The 20,801-nt window shown below is 35.4% G+C and overlaps 2 protein-coding genes and 3 pseudogenes across 3 annotated transcripts; 3 read left to right on the top strand and 2 right to left on the bottom strand.

Annotated features, from left to right (window-relative positions):
- Positions 1-6,400: 6,400 nt before the first annotated feature.
- LOC107898843 (uncharacterized) lies at positions 6,401-8,243 on the top strand. 2 transcript variants are annotated; one of them, XM_016824403.2, is made up of 5 exons: positions 6,401-6,782; positions 6,866-7,156; positions 7,257-7,536; positions 7,628-7,747; positions 7,841-8,243. In XM_016824403.2, the coding sequence occupies exons 1-5, from the start codon at positions 6,570-6,572 to the stop codon at positions 7,966-7,968; spliced, it is 1,032 nt and encodes a 343-aa protein (XP_016679892.1). In that variant the 5' UTR covers positions 6,401-6,569; the 3' UTR covers positions 7,969-8,243. The 2 variants fall into 2 exon arrangements, with proteins under 2 accessions (XP_016679892.1, XP_016679891.1); XM_016824402.2 differs by having other exon boundaries at positions 6,435-6,782; positions 6,866-7,165.
- Positions 8,244-10,002: 1,759 nt separating this feature from the next.
- Positions 10,003-15,520, top strand: LOC121223582 (phosphatidylinositol:ceramide inositolphosphotransferase 1-like; annotated as a pseudogene).
- A 309-nt stretch (positions 15,521-15,829) lies between these two features.
- On the bottom strand, positions 15,830-16,789 carry LOC121223307 (uncharacterized; annotated as a pseudogene).
- Positions 16,790-17,798: 1,009 nt separating this feature from the next.
- LOC121223583 (fructose-1,6-bisphosphatase, chloroplastic-like) lies at positions 17,799-19,521 on the top strand (annotated as a pseudogene).
- Positions 19,522-20,009: 488 nt separating this feature from the next.
- LOC121223584 (O-fucosyltransferase 19-like) lies at positions 20,010-20,783 on the bottom strand. Its single transcript, XM_041105329.1, has 2 exons — positions 20,519-20,783; positions 20,010-20,437 (listed from the first exon to the last, which is right to left on the bottom strand). Exons 1-2 carry the CDS (start codon positions 20,743-20,745, stop codon positions 20,209-20,211), a joined length of 456 nt encoding a protein of 151 aa, XP_040961263.1. The 5' UTR covers positions 20,746-20,783; the 3' UTR covers positions 20,010-20,208.
- Positions 20,784-20,801: the final 18 nt, after the last annotated feature.

Below are 20,801 nucleotides of genomic sequence, written 5' to 3' on the forward strand. Positions count from 1 at the left end.
ATACAACCTTTTTGTTTTGTTATTTGATTGTGCTTTGTTGCTTGACACATTTTTTCCTCCAAATCTGCCAAACCCCAACCAAGTTGTTCTTGCTTTTGGATGTCTTAAAATTTACAAATCAAGAGTCATGACTTCGAAATAATTGTAAAAATTAACAACATATAATATATATATATATTGCTATTGTAATCTTATGAGGAACACCATGTCCAAGGTTGAATATGATTTGCAGATATCAAATGGCATCAGAATTTTGAGTTAATGTGGGATCAATGGCAGCATAATAAAGATTATGGAAACATGATGTGAGACAACCATCTTCAACCTTCAAACCTAAACCTTATATAGACAAACTTCAAGTTTTGATCTGTGGACAACTCCTACCCTAACCCCCCCCCCCAAAAAGTCTCCCAATTCCTACATTTTGTTTTGAAAAGGCTAGAACTATTATTAAGATTCTAAATTAGTCTTTAAACATTGAAATGATACAATTGAATCCTTAAAGTGTATATTTATTGTATCAACCCAAGCTTTCCAGCCTAGCCATCGACTCGACCAAGAAATATTAGTCCGAACCTAACGTGGAACATATTTAAAACACATTGGTTAAATTAAAAAAAAATGTATATACCTATCACATGAGCAATTTGGATATAATATTTTAACAAAAATGAAATAACTCTTTAATGACAATGATTTTTTAACACGTCAAATGTAATTATTTTTACAATAAGAATATATGTATTTCATGTAAGATCAAAGTTGGCATAATGACTTATTTAGCCCCCCCCCCAAATTAATTTCTCACCTCTTTTTAACTTTTGAACTTGCGGTTTTTTTTTGTTAAATCACTCTAAAATAGATAGAAAAGTTAACAAATGTTAACTTTATTGATGTAGACTACCACGTGGATGCCACATCAACAATTAATTAATTGTTCATGTAATAACATGTTTTTCAATGGTTTTGTGACCACAATTTCGACGAGTGAGTCCATAAATATTTATGAGTTAAATATGATATTATTGTGAACTTCGATTTTATAGATTTTATTAATTGATCAGTTAGTCAAGGTACAAGTGGTTAGTACCGAAAGTCTATGGTTTTAGAAAAGGAAGTATCAGGACCTCATTTCCATAAAATGAGCTTATAAATTATATTATTGAATATTTACAGAGTTATTATATTGGTAAATTGAAGTTTGGTCTGTAAATTTTAAAGTTTGGATGACTAATTAAAGAAAAATAATTAAATTGTAAAAATCATGAAATTTAATCGCTATTGATTGATACTTAATTAAATGGGCTAAAAAGTATAATTGCAAAGGTAAAAATGACAACTAGGCCATTATAACATTTAGTGGACGGTTTAGGGTTTAGGGTTTAGGGTTTAGGGTTAATGTCATGTTTATGTTAAATTAAAAAAGGGCATTTTGGTAAATCACTAATAACTAATAGAAGAACAGAAGAAAATATGAGTGCTCATCTTTTGTTCTTCATTCTCCAGCCAAAACCATTAAGAAAGAAAAGGGAAGCCATTCTTTTCATGCAAGCTTTTCATCCATTGCATATAAGTGATTTCTAGTTCAGTTTTTCGTAAATTTTATATTTTTGTGATTCGTTGTAATTTGGTCTATATATATGTATATATATTGTATTTTTGTTTGTAAAACTATTAAAGATTTTAAATGTTACTATTAGAGATATTCGAAGCTTTTGATTTTTAAAATGATGGTTTAAAAACTTAGGAATGGAAATGGTTTAAAAACTTAGGAATGGAAAAAGGATTAAATTGTGAAACTAATTGTTACTTTTGAGTTTATGACTAAATTGTGAATATTTTGAAATTTGTATGAAATTTTTGTAAATCGTGATAATAGGATATTATATATGGACATATTTGAAGCGAGTTTCAAATTTGGAGTTCAACTTCGAACGATATGATAAGTTTGATTTTAGGGACTAAATTAAATAAAATAAAAATTTTTAGGACACATCCAAATAATAAAATTGAGCTGATATATGTTTATAATAGGGTGATATAAAAGGGTTAAAATTGATAAATTGAATTGAATAATTGTATAGATTGGGAATTGGAACAAATTAGAAGTAATCATGGAAAAACGACAAAATTGTTTATTAGTCTTTAGAGAATTGACCATTATCTGTTTTTCCAGGTAAGTTCATACGGTATGTTTGTGTTAATTTTTTGTACATTTATAATTATAATTTTAAATATGTTCAATTGAAATTTTGATTTTTTACAATTCGGTACAAAAAGGTGAGATAGAGGATTAAATTGAATACGATGAATTGCAAATTGAAATAATTAAGGAATTGACCTTAAATTGGACCAAAATAGGATATGTTATGTGATAAAATGATGATTTGATGAAATGAGTTGAATTGATTCAATTTAGACTGGTTGATGGTGATAAGGACCGAATTGAATATATGTGAAAATATAATATAATGTTATAAGTGTGAAATTGAATTAGCATTTTATGTGATATGTTATCATATTTGAGAATTTATGATTGGTTGATGAAATTATGTAATGAAATTGAGAAACTATTACCCTATTAACTATTTGGGTAAAGTCGGATATAGTTGGCATGCCATAAGATAGGAAAAGTTCAAGGTTATACTACTACGTGCCGAGGAGTGTTGAGGACACCCATTTTTAGGTTACACCGACCAGTGTTGTGGGCATCTATTTTTTGATTTTACAGAGTAGCGTTAGGCGCAACTTACTATTTCGTATTTATCTGATAGGCACTAAGTGCTAAATTAGTGTGATTGGTAGATCCGTGTATGCATTCGAACCCGAGTCTGGTTAATAGGGACATGTATAATGTAAATGGAATAAATGGCATTTTGATTGAGTTGATATGATGATCGGATGATACATATACATATTGTATATTGGTTATAAAAGCCCAGAGGGCCAATATGGAAACGTGACAAATTGATGAATGTGATTCGAAATTTGTATTATGAAACGAAGTAGTGATTAACATTAAATTGACATATGATGTATATTTGGTATAAAGATGAATTGATATGATATGAGAATGAAGTTCATATGGTATAATATGAATTGGATTGAGAATTCAAATCATGAATTAAAAATAATGTTTGACATTAATTTGAAATGGGATGTATTGCGAATAAATAGATTGTATGATATGATTAATATAGTGAATTGATTAAATGATCATTTGTTTTGTGAATGGTAATGAAATGTTGAATAAGTGAATTGAAATGTTGCATGATTGAGTTACTATATGGTATGGTAAATGTTGAACTAACTTTTTTTTTATATTTGATTTGTCATGTTAGACAAACTTTACCAAGCTAAGTAGCATGTAATGTATAATTATAACATGAGGTAAGTTACTTGGTTTAATACTTGTGAACTTACTAAGCATTACTATGCTTACCTCATTTGTTTTCCCTTTCCCTGTAGATTGCCAACTTGTAGAACATATGATGTTATTGAAATGGTTAGTTGGTCAATTGAGGTTTGTTATGGGTTGATTGAACATGGTTGAAATATGGTGATTTGAGCATGTTTTGAATGAGTTTTATATAGGTCTTATGTGTATTTGAGTCACTTTTTGACAAAGCCTTGGATTGAGCATAAAAAGTACTTTAAAACTTATGAATTTAGCTATCTGAGTAAAAGTTTTGATACCAGGGACCAATGTGTCGATACATTACCAGATGATCAGTGTTTTGAAAATGGCAGAATGCCAAAACGTTATCAATATTGATTATAGTATCAATACCTACCATAAAAGTATTTATATTTATTTCTTTGGTATCGATACCTAGTTACAAAATTTTAAAAAATTTCATATTGGTCCTTAATCATGCTCGAATCTATTAAACTATGTTTGTATGCTCGATTTTGTCTCTATTTGGTTTATAATTGCTATTATGCATGTATTTAGAACAACTTGATTATTTAAATTGAATTCAATGTTATGATTTGCATGTGGATGTTCCGATAACTAAAGTAGCATCATGAAACTCGAGTCAGGTGATTGGATCAGGCAAGGAGTGTTACAGTTTATGTGGCATCCATGTATATGTCCATGTTACCGAAGTTAACATTTACTAATTTTTTCCACCCCTTTGGGGTGATTTGATAAAAGAAAGCACAAATTCAAAGGTTAATAAAGGCGAAAAATTAAATGGGAGATTAAAATAAATTTTGCTATAAAATTAGAGGGCTAAATAAGTCATTAGGCCATTAAAATTATTATTTGACACTCAAATTAAACACGATAAGACTTGATTAATATGATATTAATCATTTTGAAGTTTTAATAATTAATGGAAGATATGCGTCATAATTTCAAATTAACCCTTCCTTTAATTAAGCTTAAAACTCGTATTATGAGTATTAATTATTGATAATGATACATGCACTATTTGCTTCACTCAATTGTAGAGTGCCTATGACGAGGGGAATTGTTGCTTAGCATGTTCCATCCATCCCACGCATACATTATGAGACTCATCATCCCCATGCCATGTGCAGGTTCCATAACTCCCAATTTCATCCAACAATTATTCCACCATCCACCATCCACCATCCACCATCTCTTATTTTTAATTATTATTTCGTAGCATTTATTTTCGAGATTCATAATAAATAAATCATATACAATCCACTGGTAATGAAGGGTGAAAAAAGGGATTGTGTTGAGAGTTTTGTCAGGCAAAACCAGCAAGTGTCCGCAAAGGCAAGAAATGTCAGATAAACATCTCAACCGGTTGTCGGGATACGTTTTGCTACCTAAACTCCAAATGCTTCATCATATTTTACAACAAACAAAAATAATTGAAAAATTTTAGATAGTGCGTGAAACATGTCACATGTTAATTTATTCTTTAATTTAATATAAAAAATTAATTTGTCTATTTTTATGTAAAGAGAGAAATGTAATATGACAGCATTCGAAATGAATGCATTAGTACGTTAGAGATAAAAGAAAGGCATGGATGGTTTAATCCTATTTTGAAGTTTTATTTCTTTGGCCATTAATGAAACAAAGATGGGGAATAATAGGGGTATGGTGTAGTGATTGTGGCACCATTTTGAGTTTACCTCAATTAATCCACCACTGCCACAACCCAAAATCTGAAAGCTGATCCCACCACAGGCTTTAGCTGAAAATGGATATGTACATGTTGCTCCCTGTCTCCTCCCATATATGTTACTATTATGTACCATGTTACAGCACCTGCTAAACCATTTAATGGGTTTGGATTAAATTGAAAAAAGAAAAAGAATGAGAGAACATCATGCGCAAAGGAATATTATTAAGCCCCTGGATTTTGCTAAGTGGAGAGGTGCGTAGGTTAGCTAGGACAAATGTCTGGTGTGCTTGTGTTGGTAGTGATGGTGAAGCATAGCCTCCCACGTCGTGGCTCACACAATTTATTGTAACCTTTATTTTATTGTTTAGCTTCCCCTCAATAAACCCCTATACTTTTTCCAAAATAGAAAACCTATCAAAAGTATAGATTGAATCATAAAAAATATTTAATATTAAATCTTCAATCCATCCTTAATTCTTAAGATACATAGAATAGACTGATTTAACCATCGAAGTATCTAAAATTACCCATAATCTCTTCCCAATTCATAAATAGGAGGATAATGCACTTCAACGCACTCGAACTTACGCCCTCCCACATTGACAACAATACTCATACTAATCAAACTAAGACTTAATTGGCATCTTTATAGATCTCTAAATTGAAAAAAAAAATAGGCACTCCCAATCAAATGGTTCGAGGAATTTCATTATATTAATTGGGCATCTAGTGTGGCTTGGGATTGAATTGAAACATTAAAAAAATCATAAAATTGAATAGGATAAATATGGATATTTGAATTGGTCCTACTTTTGTTGTTTACTCAGTACAAACCTTACTTGGCTGGCCGCAATTGCTCCCTCCATCGACCCCACACCATGCCCACTGCCACCCTCGGGCCAGGCCAAGGCGTATTTTTAAGCATCCTCTTTAAGCTACTGGTCCTTCTACAAATATAAATCTTTTTGATAATTAGGTAAAAGTACTCGGGAGATTCTTTTATCACGAGTTAAATTTCATTCTGCTTCCTGTATACATTAAAATTTGGTCTTTATACGTCAGTATGATGTATATGTGGCACACCACGTGTTACTATCCGGTTATTTCATTAGCAACGTTATTTACAACAGTAAAAATGAATGAAATTTTTAATAGGGAGGATCAATTTGATCTTTGATATAATGTATAGAGATTAATTTACTATTTTTTAAGTTAAAAGAACAAAATTTAATCTAACTTCTAATATAGGGACTATGGTACTCTTACCGTTACTATACTCTCTTGACACTGACTGAGTTCTATTTTATTTATTTTGCCCAATGGCTCGGCTGGGCCCTCGTACCTCTGCCACAGCCTTGTAACGCCATGCCATTGCTTATTAAATCGTAACAACCCAGCAATTACCCATTCATTACCAAGCTTTCATATTTTCTTGCTTGCTTTTCTCTGTTCTTTCTCATGGCTAAAGTTTTAGACGACGCTGAGTTTTGGCTTCCGTCTCAGTTTTTAACCGACGATGAGTTTGGGTTTGGGCTTAATTTTCCGGTTGAGTCTGTGGTGGGTTCTACTGAAACAGACAGTGATGAAGAAGATTACCTGGCTGAGTTAACTCGTCTAATGGCCCACTCTACTCTCCGGAACAACCATGCGTTTGCCTCTCAATACTCCAAGGTTGATTTAAACAACTTAACACAACTTCTCTGGTCAGTTATTAGGGATGGGTTCTAATTTCATTTCTTGTTTCGGTTTTTTAGGGACGGGTGTTGCCCAGTTCGCCTCAATCGACTCTATGTGCGTTAAGGAGCGGTTGTAGCTGCAAGCAAGGGCCTCATGGAAGCTTTAACTGTCAATCTCGAGTTTCATCGCCGCTGGGAAGGTGGGATTATGCGGCGGTGGCAGGGGAAGTGGCAAGCATGCGAGAGAATAGAGAATCATCGTACGGTGGATTCACCAACAGAGGTCTCTTGGGTCCACCGGCAAGAAAGTCCATTGATGTTTCTGGCTTTTACCCTTTTCACCAGTCACTTTCTCACCGCAATTTGCAGGCCAGTCAAGTAAAATAAACCTCAAAAACCTGCTTAAAATTGCCTTTTTTTTCCCCTCCGCCATGGTATTAATTTGGGTGTTTCATTTTTCTAATTGCAGGTTCAACAATTGAAGCAACAACAGCTAATGAAACAACTGAAACATCAACATCAGTATCAGCAGAACTACAGCCTTGTGTTCCAAAACAAAGGAAGGAATAGTAATAATAATAGGCCTTTGGGTATGTCTCCATCTGCATGGCCACCTCTACAGCCACAAAACGGGTCCAGTATGCGGGCTGTTTTCTTGGGGAATCCAAATGGTAAAAAGGAATGTACTGGAACTGGTGTTTTCCTGCCCAGTCATATTGGTACGCCTTCTGAATCCAACAAGAAACCAGGTACATACATACATGCCCATTTAGCCATTTCCTGTTTTTGTTCTTTTTTTAAATTTGTTGTCCCTTTGATAACATTTTGTTATTTTGGCAGCTTGTTCAACTGTTCTACTTCCAGCTAGAGTAGTTCAAGCCTTGAACTTGAACCTTGATGAGATTGGTGCTAGACCCAATCTTCATCCTGGGTTCAACACAAGTTTCACTGCTGATAATGGTAATAAAAAATAAAAACAAATCTTTGGGCAAACTAGTTTTGATTTTCAAATTTAAATTACTTTCTAGTTATGGGTTTTACTTATATTTGTAGATGCTGCTGCTTTGAAGCTTCGAAGTGCAGGGACTGGGAATGTTTTTTCAAGTAAGAAACAGCACAACTCAAGGCCTCACCAAGGGATCAACCGTGAAGTTCAGTTACCACAAGATTGGACTTATTGACTCAACTTTGCATATGGTTGTTGACTAAATTAGTAGTATAGATGACATATATAGGTTTTTAGGGTTAGGTTTAGATGAAAATCAATAATTTTCTAGTTTCCAGGAATGATGGTGATATATATATATGGGGTTGCAGCCAGATTTTGTTCATTACTTTGGGCTTAGGGAAAACCAGTTAAAGCTATAGGAAGAGGTTACTCTTTTGTAATCTGGGAATAAGTATATGTTGTTGAAAGTGAAAATGTTAATGAAATGAACGAGGTTTTATTACAACATCCCCATTTTTCATTTAATATCAGAATATTATTATTATACTTTTAAATGATGGATTTTGGTGAGGACTAGATAAGGTAAAAAGGATAGTGATGGAGACATGGAATCGGTCGACCACGTCCGAGGCTATGCATCTTTAAACGCCGGTTCTATTGCGCGTATACGTGTGTTTTGGGGGCAGTTTAACGTGCCTTTAGTGGTGGTTGTGACGGTAGTGTGCATTACGTTACATGTTGTGGGGTTTTATTTGACTTGGTCCACAATATTACATTGTTTTCTTTTCATATTGGGAAAAACCCCTCCCTATGTTCTTCATTAGTCACCCATTAAAATAGTGAGAATTTACTGAATTAACCTTTCATACTTATAATTGCATGAGATTTATAATTTGTGTGGTTACCGACTTATGAGGCAAAGGAAGTGAGGACAAAGTACATACATCATTTTCCTCATGTCAAATTTTTATTATTACAAGTTTAAGTTTGATTTGAGGGTTTCAGCAGTTACCACTTGGACTTCCTGTGGTTGGGTCCCCTGTTTTTTCTTCTTCTTCCACTTGGCCTCAAAGCAAATGGCTAAACAATTTTTCCCTTCAAGGTAGACCACTCCTTTCCATTCGAAACCATTTATTATCCGAGTGTTGTTCATGTTTGGTTAACTTGCATTTTAAATTGGTTCTGGCTTCTGACATACTGTAATCACCAAATGTTAGAACTAAGGGATGTTGTTGGGAGACATATGTAACACTTGTGCTCTGTCTCCTCAGCTGGAACGACGAAGAACTGGATTGCATGGCCGGCAACGGCAGCTATGAAGATTCCAAGCTTGTAGGGACATGACAGAGATAATAGATATGCAAGCAAAAGGCAAAACAAATTCAGACAGGCCTGTCTATGATCTCTGTCATGACCCTTTGAGCAAAATAAATAAGTACTACACGGGTGAAAACTATCAGTTTCCCCTTCTTGTCATGATATATATTATTCAAAATTATTGTCTTTAGAAGCTGGATTTTTCAAGATTTATTTATTAATGTAATGATAAATTATATTATCATTCGATAATTTTAATATATATTTGATAGGAGGAAGTCTAGATGATAGTTGATTCACTTTTGGAATTCCTACGTGCAATAATATGTGGTAGCATAGCATTGGGAAGAACATTATTCATCAACATGGAAAAAGGAAACCGACTTAGTTTTAGTACCCCAAACATTGAAATAATGCTTTGCTTGTCTAGCCATCGGAAAGAAAAAAGAAAGTGGTTTCACCTAAATGGCAATTATATAACTTTAATAAATGGATGCAATAATGATGATAATAATTATAATAAAGCTTATAATTTTCGAACATCTTTCATTTTGGCTTTTTGTTTCATGGACTAAGGAAAGAAAGAAAAAACATGGTTCACTTATTAAAGTTTATAATAATTTTATTTTGTAATTTCACCACTACATGAATATTTTTTACTAGATAAGGTCCTAGAAGAGGTAAAAATAACATGGACGACTTTGTACTAAAAGTTGGATTGTATTTGCCCATTTACTTAAAAAATAGCAAATTAATCTTTGTATATTAGAGCAAATTAATCCTTTCTGTTAAAATTTTCATCTATTTTTATTGTTAAAAACTAGCATGATTGAAAAAATTACCAGATAATTACACGTAATGTGCCATATGCCATGTGTACCTCATCCTAATATACAGGGGATCCTCTCTCTCCTTATTTGTTCGTTTTAGTAATGGGAAGGCTTGGGCATATGACTGAAGCAGCTATGGGAAGGGGGTCTTGGGAACCTTTGTTACTTTCTCATAGAGGTCCTGCCTAATCTCACCTTTTCTTTGCAGATGACCTTTTGTTTTTTTTGCAGAGCTGAAGATAAGGGTGTTGATTGTCTCAACCATGTCCTGGATAAATTCTGTCATTACTCAGGGCTTCGTGTTAATAGGTTGAAGACCCAAGTATTTTTCTCAAGGAATGTTTCAGAAAAGGTTGCGTCAAGGTTGGGTGTCAAACTTGGTTTTACTAAAGTCAACGGTCTAGGCAAGTATCTTGGTATACCCTTATTTCATAATAGGGTGGGGGTTGGTACGTTTCAGTTTCTAGTTGATAAAGTCCGAGCTAGACTTTTGGGATGCTCGGAAACTATTGTTGGTTGGCTGCCTTACTCTAGTAAAGAGTGTGCTAATTACAGTCCCCAATTATTTCATGGATACTGCTAGATTTCCAACATCGGTCTACTATGAAATTGAAAAATTGGCTCAGAATTTTTTGTGGGGATCATCAGCCTCGGAAAGAAAGGTGTATTTGGTAAATTGAGATGATTATTGCACATTGAATTTAAATGGGGCTTGGGATTAGAAGACTTCAGGATCAGAACAAACTATTCCTGTTAAAATTGGGTTTCAACATGGAGACCAATACTGATGAATAAATATAATTTTCATGGGATCTTGTTAATGGCATTCAGCGTAGTAGTTGCTCCTACATCTGGCGAACCATAGCTAATGTTTGGGAGAATGTAAAGAAGGGTCTCATTTGGGAGATTCGAGATGGTTGTTTGGTTAATTTTTGGCTTGATCCTTGACTTAAGGAGTCGGGGTCTTTGGCACAATATTACAAAGGTAACGAACCTATTCAGTTTTCCCTGCGTGTTTGCAATGTTGTTAATACGGATGGTTCATGGAATGTGGTTTGGTTACAATCGACTCTTCCTTGTGAGTTTCTGAAGCGGATAATGGGATGCGCACCATCGGTGGAAACTGCTAGACAAGATTACTTAACATGGAAATGGATGTTGGGAGGTGTTTTCTCTACTGCAGGAACGTACAAGAATTTGCTTGCCCATAATGTCCAAAAGAAACTCGAAAGTGATTTATTCACTTGGAAAGTTATGGCACCACAAAAAGTTCATTTTTTTCTTTGGTTACTTGCTTGTGGTAAACTCTTGACTAGTGAAGTACGTACAAGGCGAGGTATGTCCAATTATCCCTTTTTGTGAACGCTATGGTTCATGTATAGAATCTATAATTTATGTAGTTTGAGATTAAGGATTTGCTCAAGCTGTTTGGAAATCGGTTGTCTCGAGGTCTAATTGGAATGTTTTCTTCAACCTTCCACTTGTCAAGTGGATTATTTGGAACATTAGGAATGCGGGAAAGTTCAATTTCCAATGTGGTAAATGGGGTTTTTTCTATTCAATTGATTGTTGGTTCCTTTGGAAGAATCGAAATGATTTTATCTTTAATCATGCTAGTGGCAATAGTTATGATCTTATTTTCTCAGCGGTCACTTAGACAGAGTCTCTGAATACCAAGGGTTTGGCTTAAGCTTAGACAACTAAATCCAGTTTGAGGGGGTGGTGGCAACTCCCAAACACCGAATGGGTCAAAGTTAAGGTGGATGGCTCAGTTTCAAAGGTTAATTCGAGGGCGATTTTAGGTGGAGCGATAAGTGACCTAATGGGGGTTAGCTTGTCAGATTCGGAATAGTAACAAGATTGACTGATATTTTTCAAGTTGAAGCGAGAGCAATTTGTGAAGGTTTAAAGTTAGCTTGGGCACGAGTTCCGTCAGGTGGAAGTGGAGAGTGATAATATCCTTTTAGTTGACATCTTGCAAAATAGATTAGCCGAAAACAATAGTGTTGCTGAAGTTAAAATGATTTATTTTTTAGGTTAAAAAATTAACAAGTGAAATTAGTCTCATCTCTAGAGATTTTAATAAAGTTGGTAACTCTATGGCAAAGGAGGCTAGAGATAATATGGAGTGCGACTGATTTTAGAAGCACATATACATCAAGCGTTGTCTACGAAAGTGGTTGTTAATTAGGCTAATTAGTCCTTTAGCTTAAGTTATTTTTTCTTACCAAAAAAAATCTCATTATATTCTCTCTGGATCGCTCTCTCTCACTTTCGCAGTAATTAGTTGGTGTGAAGTTTGGTATTTGTCTTTGAGTATAAGGTAATTTATATTTTCTTTCAATTTTTTTTATAAAAAAGAATTGTTTTTGAATCATTTGTCACAGTTCTCAACTGTCTCTCCGTGTTCATCTCGTGTTGTTGAACACCCAGAATCAACGAATAATTAAAAAAAAACCCAAATCATAAACCTTTGCTTTTCTTTTCACTGTCTTCGTTTATATCGAACCCAAAGGACCCTTTATTCTTTTCACTCTTTTTACTACTTTTTTTTCTTTATGTTGCTTGTTTTATTCGATCTTGATCGTGGGGATCGCGAGTGTTTGATCACTTGAAGAGTTTATTAAAGGGGTGGCATTTTCAGTTGTGGTGGATTTGAAGTTAGGTTATTGGTGGATAAAATAAACTTCTTTTACTTTTTTTTGAAGTTAAGATTTTTGTGTGAGTTTTTTTTTTCTTTTTTTTGGGGGGGGGTTAAGTTAAACAATGTTGAACTTAACTGCTGGGTTGTGAAGTACTATGGAAGTGGTTGTCGTACGGCTACAAGATGACGCTTTACATTGGTCGCGAAGCTTCGAAGGTGTGTGTGTTTGCCTTCTTTTCTATTCGAGAAATGGAAATTTGTTTAGGGATTTTGATTTGATATTTGGGTTGTTTTTCTTTTGTTTCTTCTAGTTATGGAAGAGAATTTGTGCAGAGGCAACTACAGAGATCAATCTTCTTCTAGACAATTGGAAATACGTTCTTGCTGGTCTCATTTTTCAGGTTTCATTTTGTTTTTTCTTCTTAGTTCAATATCTAAAAAAAAAAAGCATTTTTAGTAGTGGATGTGTAGTGGAAAAGCAAGCATTTTGTTTTAATGGAGATGCTTGTTTTAATGAAAAGAAGTAGGTTCTGGTGAACTGTTAGTGATCGTGGTTTCTTACTTAGAGAACTCAAGCTTATGCTTTTAGCATAAGATAAATCTTCTATCATGGTTCATACAGATTGTTTGAGCTCATGTATGTTACTTTACATTGCTTCTCAAAAGGATTTTCATCCAAGCTTTGTTTAGTGTGTACATCTTCCTAATTTGAAGTATGCTTAACTTATGGTTCTTTTATAACTTGAACATTTAGTAGGCTGTTGCTTTTGTTTTGGGTCTGAAATGTGCATTTACTTTCTATAATGCAGTACATTCATGGTCTAGCTGCCCATGGAGTTCATTATCTACACCGGCCAGGGCCGACACTTCAGGATCTTGGATACTTTCTTCTTCCAGTAAGAACAAGTTTCTTTTGTTTTTGCTCTTTGCTTATATCTATTATGTGTCTCATATTTGATTAAATGCATAAATTTAGGAGCTTGGGCAAGATAAAGCCTACATCAGTGAGATGGTCTTCACCTTTGTTTTTTTGTCATTTGTCTTGGTAAGGTTATTCTGTTACTTCTCTATTGATAATTCCATTAGTTCTATTCAGTTCTTACATTTTTACTACATGATATGACGAATCTTTTAATTTCAGTTCTTTTGGCATTTTTCGTGTCTCTAGTTCTAACATGTGAATTGTTATTTGCAGTGGACTTTGCATCCTTTCATCTTCAAGAGCAAAAAGATCTATACTGTTCTAATTTGGTGCAGGGTGCTAGCATTTTTAGTTGTGAGTGTTGATACTTAAGTGTTCCGGTTCTTTTTTAGATTTCCTTCCGTCATATTATGGTAATGTATGTTATCGTGGTTAAGTGAGAATCAACTTTGATAAATCATGCAACCTTAAGCTATTTTTAAGTAATTTAATTACAGTTTGTTTTCTTTGTTTATTTATTTGCTGCAGGCTTCTCAGATTCTTCGAATCATCACATTCTATTCTACTCAGCTTCCTGGACCAATTATCATTGCCGAGAGGTATAGACTTAAAATTATGTGTATTGGCTCTCAACTTTATGCTTACATTTTAAATGGTATTCTTTTATTAATTTGTTTCTGCACTGAACATTTGTTCTCTAGGAGTTAATATAAGAAATGAAAATTGATTTTTAAGACCATTTACTAAACATCATGTTTTTTGCAGGGTTCGAAGCTGGCCAGGTTGCCAAAGCCGAGTAATGTGCAAGAAGTCCTCTTAATTAATTGTATGTATTCTTATTTTACTGTAGATTTCAACTTACCACCTTTAAGGATATAAATATGTTTTCTGAATAAGTATTTTGGATCTTTTGCTTGTCATATGTTTGCAGTTCCTCAAGGCGTAGTTATGGTTGTGGCGACTTGATTTTTCGTCACACATGATCTTCACCCTGGTCTTTGTGCTCACCTATCAGAATATGGCACACGAAGGTAAAGCGTGGCTACTATTCTTGCTTGCTCTATTGACATGCGTGTGTAGACAATTTGATGGGTTTCTGATGGTATATTGTTGTACAATTGCAGGTGTATAAAGCAATGTGCTTGGTTGCTAGCAATAATTCAAAGTCTGTTGATTGTAGCATCCCGCAAACATTACACGGTTGACATAGCTGTTGCTTGGTATGAACTGTGAAGTATACATTCAGAATTTCTATTTGATAATTAAAATGTTAGTTTCAATTTAGTTTACTATTGTATGATTTTTCTGCAGGTATACTGTTAATTTAGTGGTATTCTTTGTAAACAAGAAACTTCCAGGTTAGAATGTTTTGAAACCATATTTTAATTCTTCCCCCAATTGTTGAGGCATAAGCCTTGTTAGCAGTTCTAACACTCTATGATATTACTGCAGAATTGCCTGACAGAAGCAATGGAAATTCACCCGTTTTGCTACCATTGAGCACCAAAGACAAGGATAGTAAGACCAAAGAAGAGAATCACAAGCTCTTGAATGGGAATTCTGTAGACCATGCAGATCGGCCGTAGTAGTTTAACTTAAGGGCCAGATTCTGGAAAATGCCAATGGAATCCATGTTGCTTGGATGATGGGAGCTGCTTGAATCCTTGTGATTTGTATTATTAGAAAACAGAAATTTGAGTAGTCCATTGTGCAGTGCTCTGTGTCTTTGCTTAAAAACATCAGCCATCAATCATCATCAGCATGCAACATGTATCATGGAAGTTCCCGAGTTCCTATCACAGCTATCATCTCTTTCTCATGTTGATAAAACCCTCATTTACTGTAACTGTTGGAATACCCGATTCTTCTCTCAACATTGTGTGAAATGGTGAAATTTTAGTTGTAGGTCTCTCGATGCCGAAGGCTATTGAGATAAACTAGTTTTTAAAGTGAGAATTTAAATGTTTTATATTTCATTTCAAGACAGGATTGCAGGTGGGGGACATAGAATATAAATACAATGAAAAGTAAAAAGGGGTAGGAATTGTGGCCCGTTGATGTTGCTTTGAAACTGTAATTCCTGCAAGCAAAAAAGGCTGAAGTTGACAGGATCTAGCACATGGCATTCCCATTTTTTCTTGCTGTTTTCATGTGTTGGTTTCCTGGCCCTTCCTTTTTTTATACTTTGGAATGCTTCTTTTTTTCCTTATATAACTAAGCCAGGCTGCTGGTATAATTTGCATTTATAAACAAAAAGGTAGATAGTATATTACCAATACCATTAATTGTTCATGGTTAAAACCTTTTCTTTTCTAACATGATAGCGAACATATAGCCCTTAGTGAATTCCAATCATATAAAGATATTATTCCTCAAGCCAAAATTTACGTATCGAAGCTAACGATTATGACAAGACCAAGACCAGTAACTTGATCACAGAGGAGCTGAGGCAGGAGTAACACCGAACAATGACCCTGATTCACTAGAAACTGGACCAGGGGCAGCACCGGAGCTCAAGAGCTCCATCAACGTACGCCGAGGGTCGGTGCGCTGAGCCTCACAGAGATCTGCCAGAAGCACTCCTACACGTGTAGAATATACATTAACTTCCATTCCTGGTAGAATTATTCCTTTGATTGAATCACAAGCAAAGCAGTTACTTTCACGTACGTGTAAAAACATGCATGAAAATTGGAAAGCAAGATACCTTCACCGGCGGCCAAATTGAAGTAAAGGTCGACAATGTTGGGGCAGTATTGGTAGCAAGCCGGGAGCAAAGCTTGGCAGTGAATTGTGGCTCGAGAAGGGAATCGGATGAAAACGGTGGAGTTCTATCACCCCACAAGCACGTACACATTCATCGCTTTCGATATAATCGGCCACGACCCACCACCACCTCCGAAGTTCGGCATTCGTAGCCGTCTTTCTTCACCGATGTTTCCAACAACATCTCTTCCCAGATGTTGCTATCGAAACGCACACACATCCTTTGGCAATCCTCGCAAATAATCTCAGCTACAAAAAAAAAAAAAACCCAATTATGTAACATGAATATTAAAGTTCTTAAAAATAAATTGAAGATTAACGTACCTAGGAAATGGAGCAAAGAGAAGAAAGGAAGAGAACAAGAGGGTTTGAAGAAGCCATAGTTAAAGTGATAATATCCAAGCTAGATTGTTGGAGGCAGTAGAGTGATAGGTAGATTATATACAAATGAATGAAATGGAAGTTATGGAACCAATAGGGTTCTTTAACTTAGCCTCTAGTTTATTTTAATTTGGGTTTTAATTAGCTTACAAGTTACAAACAAAGAATTGAGCTTTATCATTGAAGACGCCATTGCCGTTACCAGTCTCTCTCTCTCTCTCCCTCTTAGGATTCTTTAGTTTTAATCTTCGTTTTCAATATTATAAAATCATATCTTTCTTTGTTCTTTTCGTTGATTTTAGTTTATGAGTCGATTCTTTTCTTGTTTGGTACTTAAACACGTGTTTGTTCGACAGTAATTCGTCATCTCCTTTCTTCTGTCTTAGTCTCTAAGGATGTCTTAGGTTCTAAAACTCTGATTCCTAAGGACTAATTGTAGCACATCAGTAAAAGCCAGAGACAGATTCTTTGTTAATTACAAGAGATTACTTGTTTAACTTATTTAGGTTTGTGCTAGTTTGAGTTTGGGTAGTTTGAATTCTGATTATTGGCTTTTTATTGTTGTTGAGGATGATTTTTTAGGGAGAAATCTTTAGAGTGTCGTCTATTGGATAGTCGACTGGTAGGATTTTGCTCTTCTACTTTGTCAAGAGTTTTAGTGGGTCGTGAACGATTGACTACTGATAAACTTAATTCACAATCCATCAACCAAGGCTTCAACTTAAGTGGTACTATGATTGCAAATAAGTGGATTATAAGCCCGGATTAATAGTTTGAGTGCCTTCATACAAGTGAACTCCATAATTATTACATGTCATATATTAATTTCTCTCTCTTGAGTTTTATTCTGTGAACCAGTCATTGAGCAACTACTCATGGCACGTTAGCTCTAATAGGATATGAAAATAAAACCCCACTAAAAGAAAATATTCGATTTATTGAGAGTCCGATAAGAGATATATGTGAAACCCACCCAACCCAGGTTTGTTATGAGTTGAAGTGCAAAGAATGGCACCATAAAAAAGCCCATATTGCCCATTGGGCCATTTAAAATGAACCATGATCACAAAAATGTATATGCAAAGGAGGATAAGTGGGGTCCCAAAACTAAACAAAGAATCGTGGGAACCTCACATTCTCAGCTTCAACATCCACAACACAATCCCAATCGACACTGTTGGGCTGCTGTAACACATAGATTACAATAATAATAAACAAAAATAAAAATATCATACAAGAAGCAAAAAAAAAAAAAGCAGAGAATCAAAATAATGGTTGCAGCAGTGGCAGCAACAGCATCATCTCAACTACTGGTATCAAGTTCCCGCTCTTTGTCACGGCTGTCACCATTTCAGCTATGCGTATTTGATTCCAAGACCCTCGTGTCATGCCCCAGCAATGGCAATGGCAGTAACAACAGTATCAAGAGAAGGCATGTTAGGTGCATGGCTGTGGGGACAGCACCAGAGGCAGAAACCAAGAAAAGTGGGTTCGAAATCCAGACACTAACAGGTTGGTTGTTGAAGCAAGAACAGGCGGGTACTATTGATGCTGAGCTCACTATTGTCCTTTCCAGCATTTCCATGGCCTGTAAGCAAATTGCTTCTTTGGTTCAAAGGGCTAGATTTCAAACTTGACTGGTGTTCAAGGAGCTGTCAACGTTCAAGGAGAGGATCAAAGAAGCTCGACGTTGTTTCTAATGAGGTCTTGTTATAAAAATCTGTCATCAACCATGTGTTACAGTTTATGACATGAACTATGTTTTGCAATTAAATTATGTTACATTTACAGGTGTTCTCTAACTGTTGAGATCAAGTGGAAGGACAGGGATTATAGCATCAGAGGAAGAAGATGTGCCAGTGGCAGTGGAAGAGAGTTACTCTGGGAACTATATTGTGGTATTTGACCCTCTTGATGGATCATCCAACATTGATGCTGCTGTTTCAACAGGTTCAATTTTGGGATATACAGTCCCAACGATGAATGCCTAGCAGAAATAGATGATGATTCCACTGTAAGTAGCCTGTATGAATTTTCTATCCATATGCAAATTTGAGATACAAGCTTCATTGTTACATGCATGGCCTGCAGCTTGGTTCAGCAGAACAAAGATGTGTTGTGAATGTGTGCCAACCAGGGAGTAATCTATTAGCTGCTGGATACTGCATGTACTCGAGCTCTATAATCTTTGTGCTCACGTTAGGGAATGGAGTGTACGCGTTCACCTTGGATCCAATGTATGGTGAATTCGTGTTAACTCAAGAAAAAATTCAGATACCAAAAGCCGGGAAAATATATGCATTCAATGAAGGGAATTACCAATTGTGGATGATAAGTTGAAGAAGTATATTGATGACCTTAAAGACCCTGGCCCTAGTGGCAAGCCTTATTCAGCTAGATACATTGGAAGCTTGGTTGGAGACTTTCACCGGACACTGCTATATGGTGGAATCTACGGTTACCCTAGAGACAAAAAGAGCAAAAATGGTAAGCTGAGACTCTTGTATGAATGTGCACCAATGAGCTTTATTGTGGAACAAGCTGGTGGGAAAGGATCTGATGGACATCAAAGAATCCTTGATATCCAACCCGTTGAGGTGAGAAACACTTAAAACCTACTGATTGGTTTGTGATTTGTTGTTGCTGGTAAGTTTAGTAATTTGTGTTCTGTTTCTTGTGTTGTTCTAACAGATCCATCAACGTGTACCACTTTATATTGGAAGCCAAGAAGAGGTGGAGAAACTGGAGAAGTATTTGGCTTGAATAAGATGCAAATGAAAAAAGGGTAGTATTTTTGTTTATGGATATAAAGAAATACACTTTATGTTGTAATTCAAAATGAAGACGAACTTGTCCTTGTTCTGTAAATTTTATGGGAATCTTTTTGTTGGCAATGGCAGCACTTCAAGAAGGTCATTGTATGAACCCCTTGTGTTTTTGCCTTTTCCTCTTGCAGAGTTGAAGGATTTAAGTTCCATCTGTTGTGTTTTTTTCTTGGTTGTCGGTAAACTTTCTGCAATGTTGAATACCTCTGAGGGTGGCAAGGCAAAACTGCTGGTTAGTTTAAAAACAGGATCATGCCAACATGCATGGAAATGGCCGGTAGTTCTAAGCCTCTAACAATGCATATGAGCTAAAATATTATTTTAAATCCAGCTGTGCAGGCCGATTTCGATTCCTTTATTTCCATTAATTTAAACCTGATATTGCGAAAGAATCAATTTGAAACACAACTGCAAGCTGTTCTGAGGTCAATGAAGACAGAAATCTATACAAAGCCCTTTCTTGTTTCTCTCCGTAGTAAAACATTCGGCCAACAGAATCGTCTTCATTCTTTTTGTCTCCTTTTCCCCACCATACTTTATCGAATCAAGATTGGTTCCTTCATCATGGCAATAATACATCCCAGTTCGTAGGAGGTTAATTTGGCAAATGCTTTTTTTTTTTTTAACAACCAAGTTGTTGAAAGAATAATGAATACACTGATTCCATTGTGACATATGTGAGAGCGTGCCTGTATAACTAACCTGATTTGCCTCAGAATTCTACATCACCTGCTCTACTTAACTAAGTTGCTTGTTTGGTCCTCTAACAGCACACAAACTGGTACTATTATCTTTGAACTGAACTCAAATTCTGCTCAAGCTCCAAAGATCTGCTACATATGCAACCAGGAAGGGGATTTGCATAAAAATTCTCCTCTAGTCGTGGTGACTCTCCCGGCTGCCTTAGGTACGGTGCTCCGAGCCTGTCCAAGTGTAAATGCTTAACTTCCATAGAGAACTGTTCCCAAGATATTACACCTTCGTCCAGCTGATCAATGAGTTTGACAACATTTTGTCTGAAATAAAACAACAATGTTAGAACTTAGAACACTTGTCTTAATGTCACTGCTTTCAATAAATAGTTACATTCTCCATACCTATCAGGCTTGATGGTCTTTCGGAACCCTTCAAACCGTCGATGACCTTGTACTGATTTTCCCATATTCCCATCATAGGTATAAACAAAGACATCACTTTCAAGTGCCACAATGTAATCCAAGGCAGCTAGGCGATTCTGATATGGCTCTAACAGTTTCAGTTCTTGTTGAGTAGCCAAAGTAGAATGAGACAAGACATTTGGATACTCTGATCGGAAAGCTGCCATGCTATCGTGGCCGTAAATATCACCTGCAACAATGTAGATAGGCGTGCTGGATGGGT

Source organism: Gossypium hirsutum, chromosome D11 (assembly GCF_007990345.1).
Source record: "Gossypium hirsutum isolate 1008001.06 chromosome D11, Gossypium_hirsutum_v2.1, whole genome shotgun sequence".
Classification (NCBI taxonomy): Eukaryota; Viridiplantae; Streptophyta; class Magnoliopsida; order Malvales; family Malvaceae; genus Gossypium; species Gossypium hirsutum.

Excerpts from the sequence above, each read along its gene's own strand:
- LOC107898843 (XM_016824402.2), top strand. The coding sequence starts at position 6,570 with ATGGCTAAAGTTTTAGACGACGCTGAGTTTTGGCTTCCGTCTCAGTTT. Across the intron at positions 6,783-6,865 it reads TTGCCTCTCAATACTCCAAG|GGACGGGTGTTGCCCAGTTC; the intron begins GTTGATTTAAAC and ends TCGGTTTTTTAG. Across the intron at positions 7,748-7,840 it reads AAGTTTCACTGCTGATAATG|ATGCTGCTGCTTTGAAGCTT; the intron begins GTAATAAAAAAT and ends TTATATTTGTAG.
- LOC121223584 (XM_041105329.1), bottom strand. The coding sequence starts at position 20,745 with ATGGCAGCTTTCCGATCAGAGTATCCAAATGTCTTGTCTCATTCTACT. Across the intron at positions 20,438-20,518 it reads AAGACCATCAAGCCTGATAG|ACAAAATGTTGTCAAACTCA; the intron begins GTATGGAGAATG and ends GTTTTATTTCAG.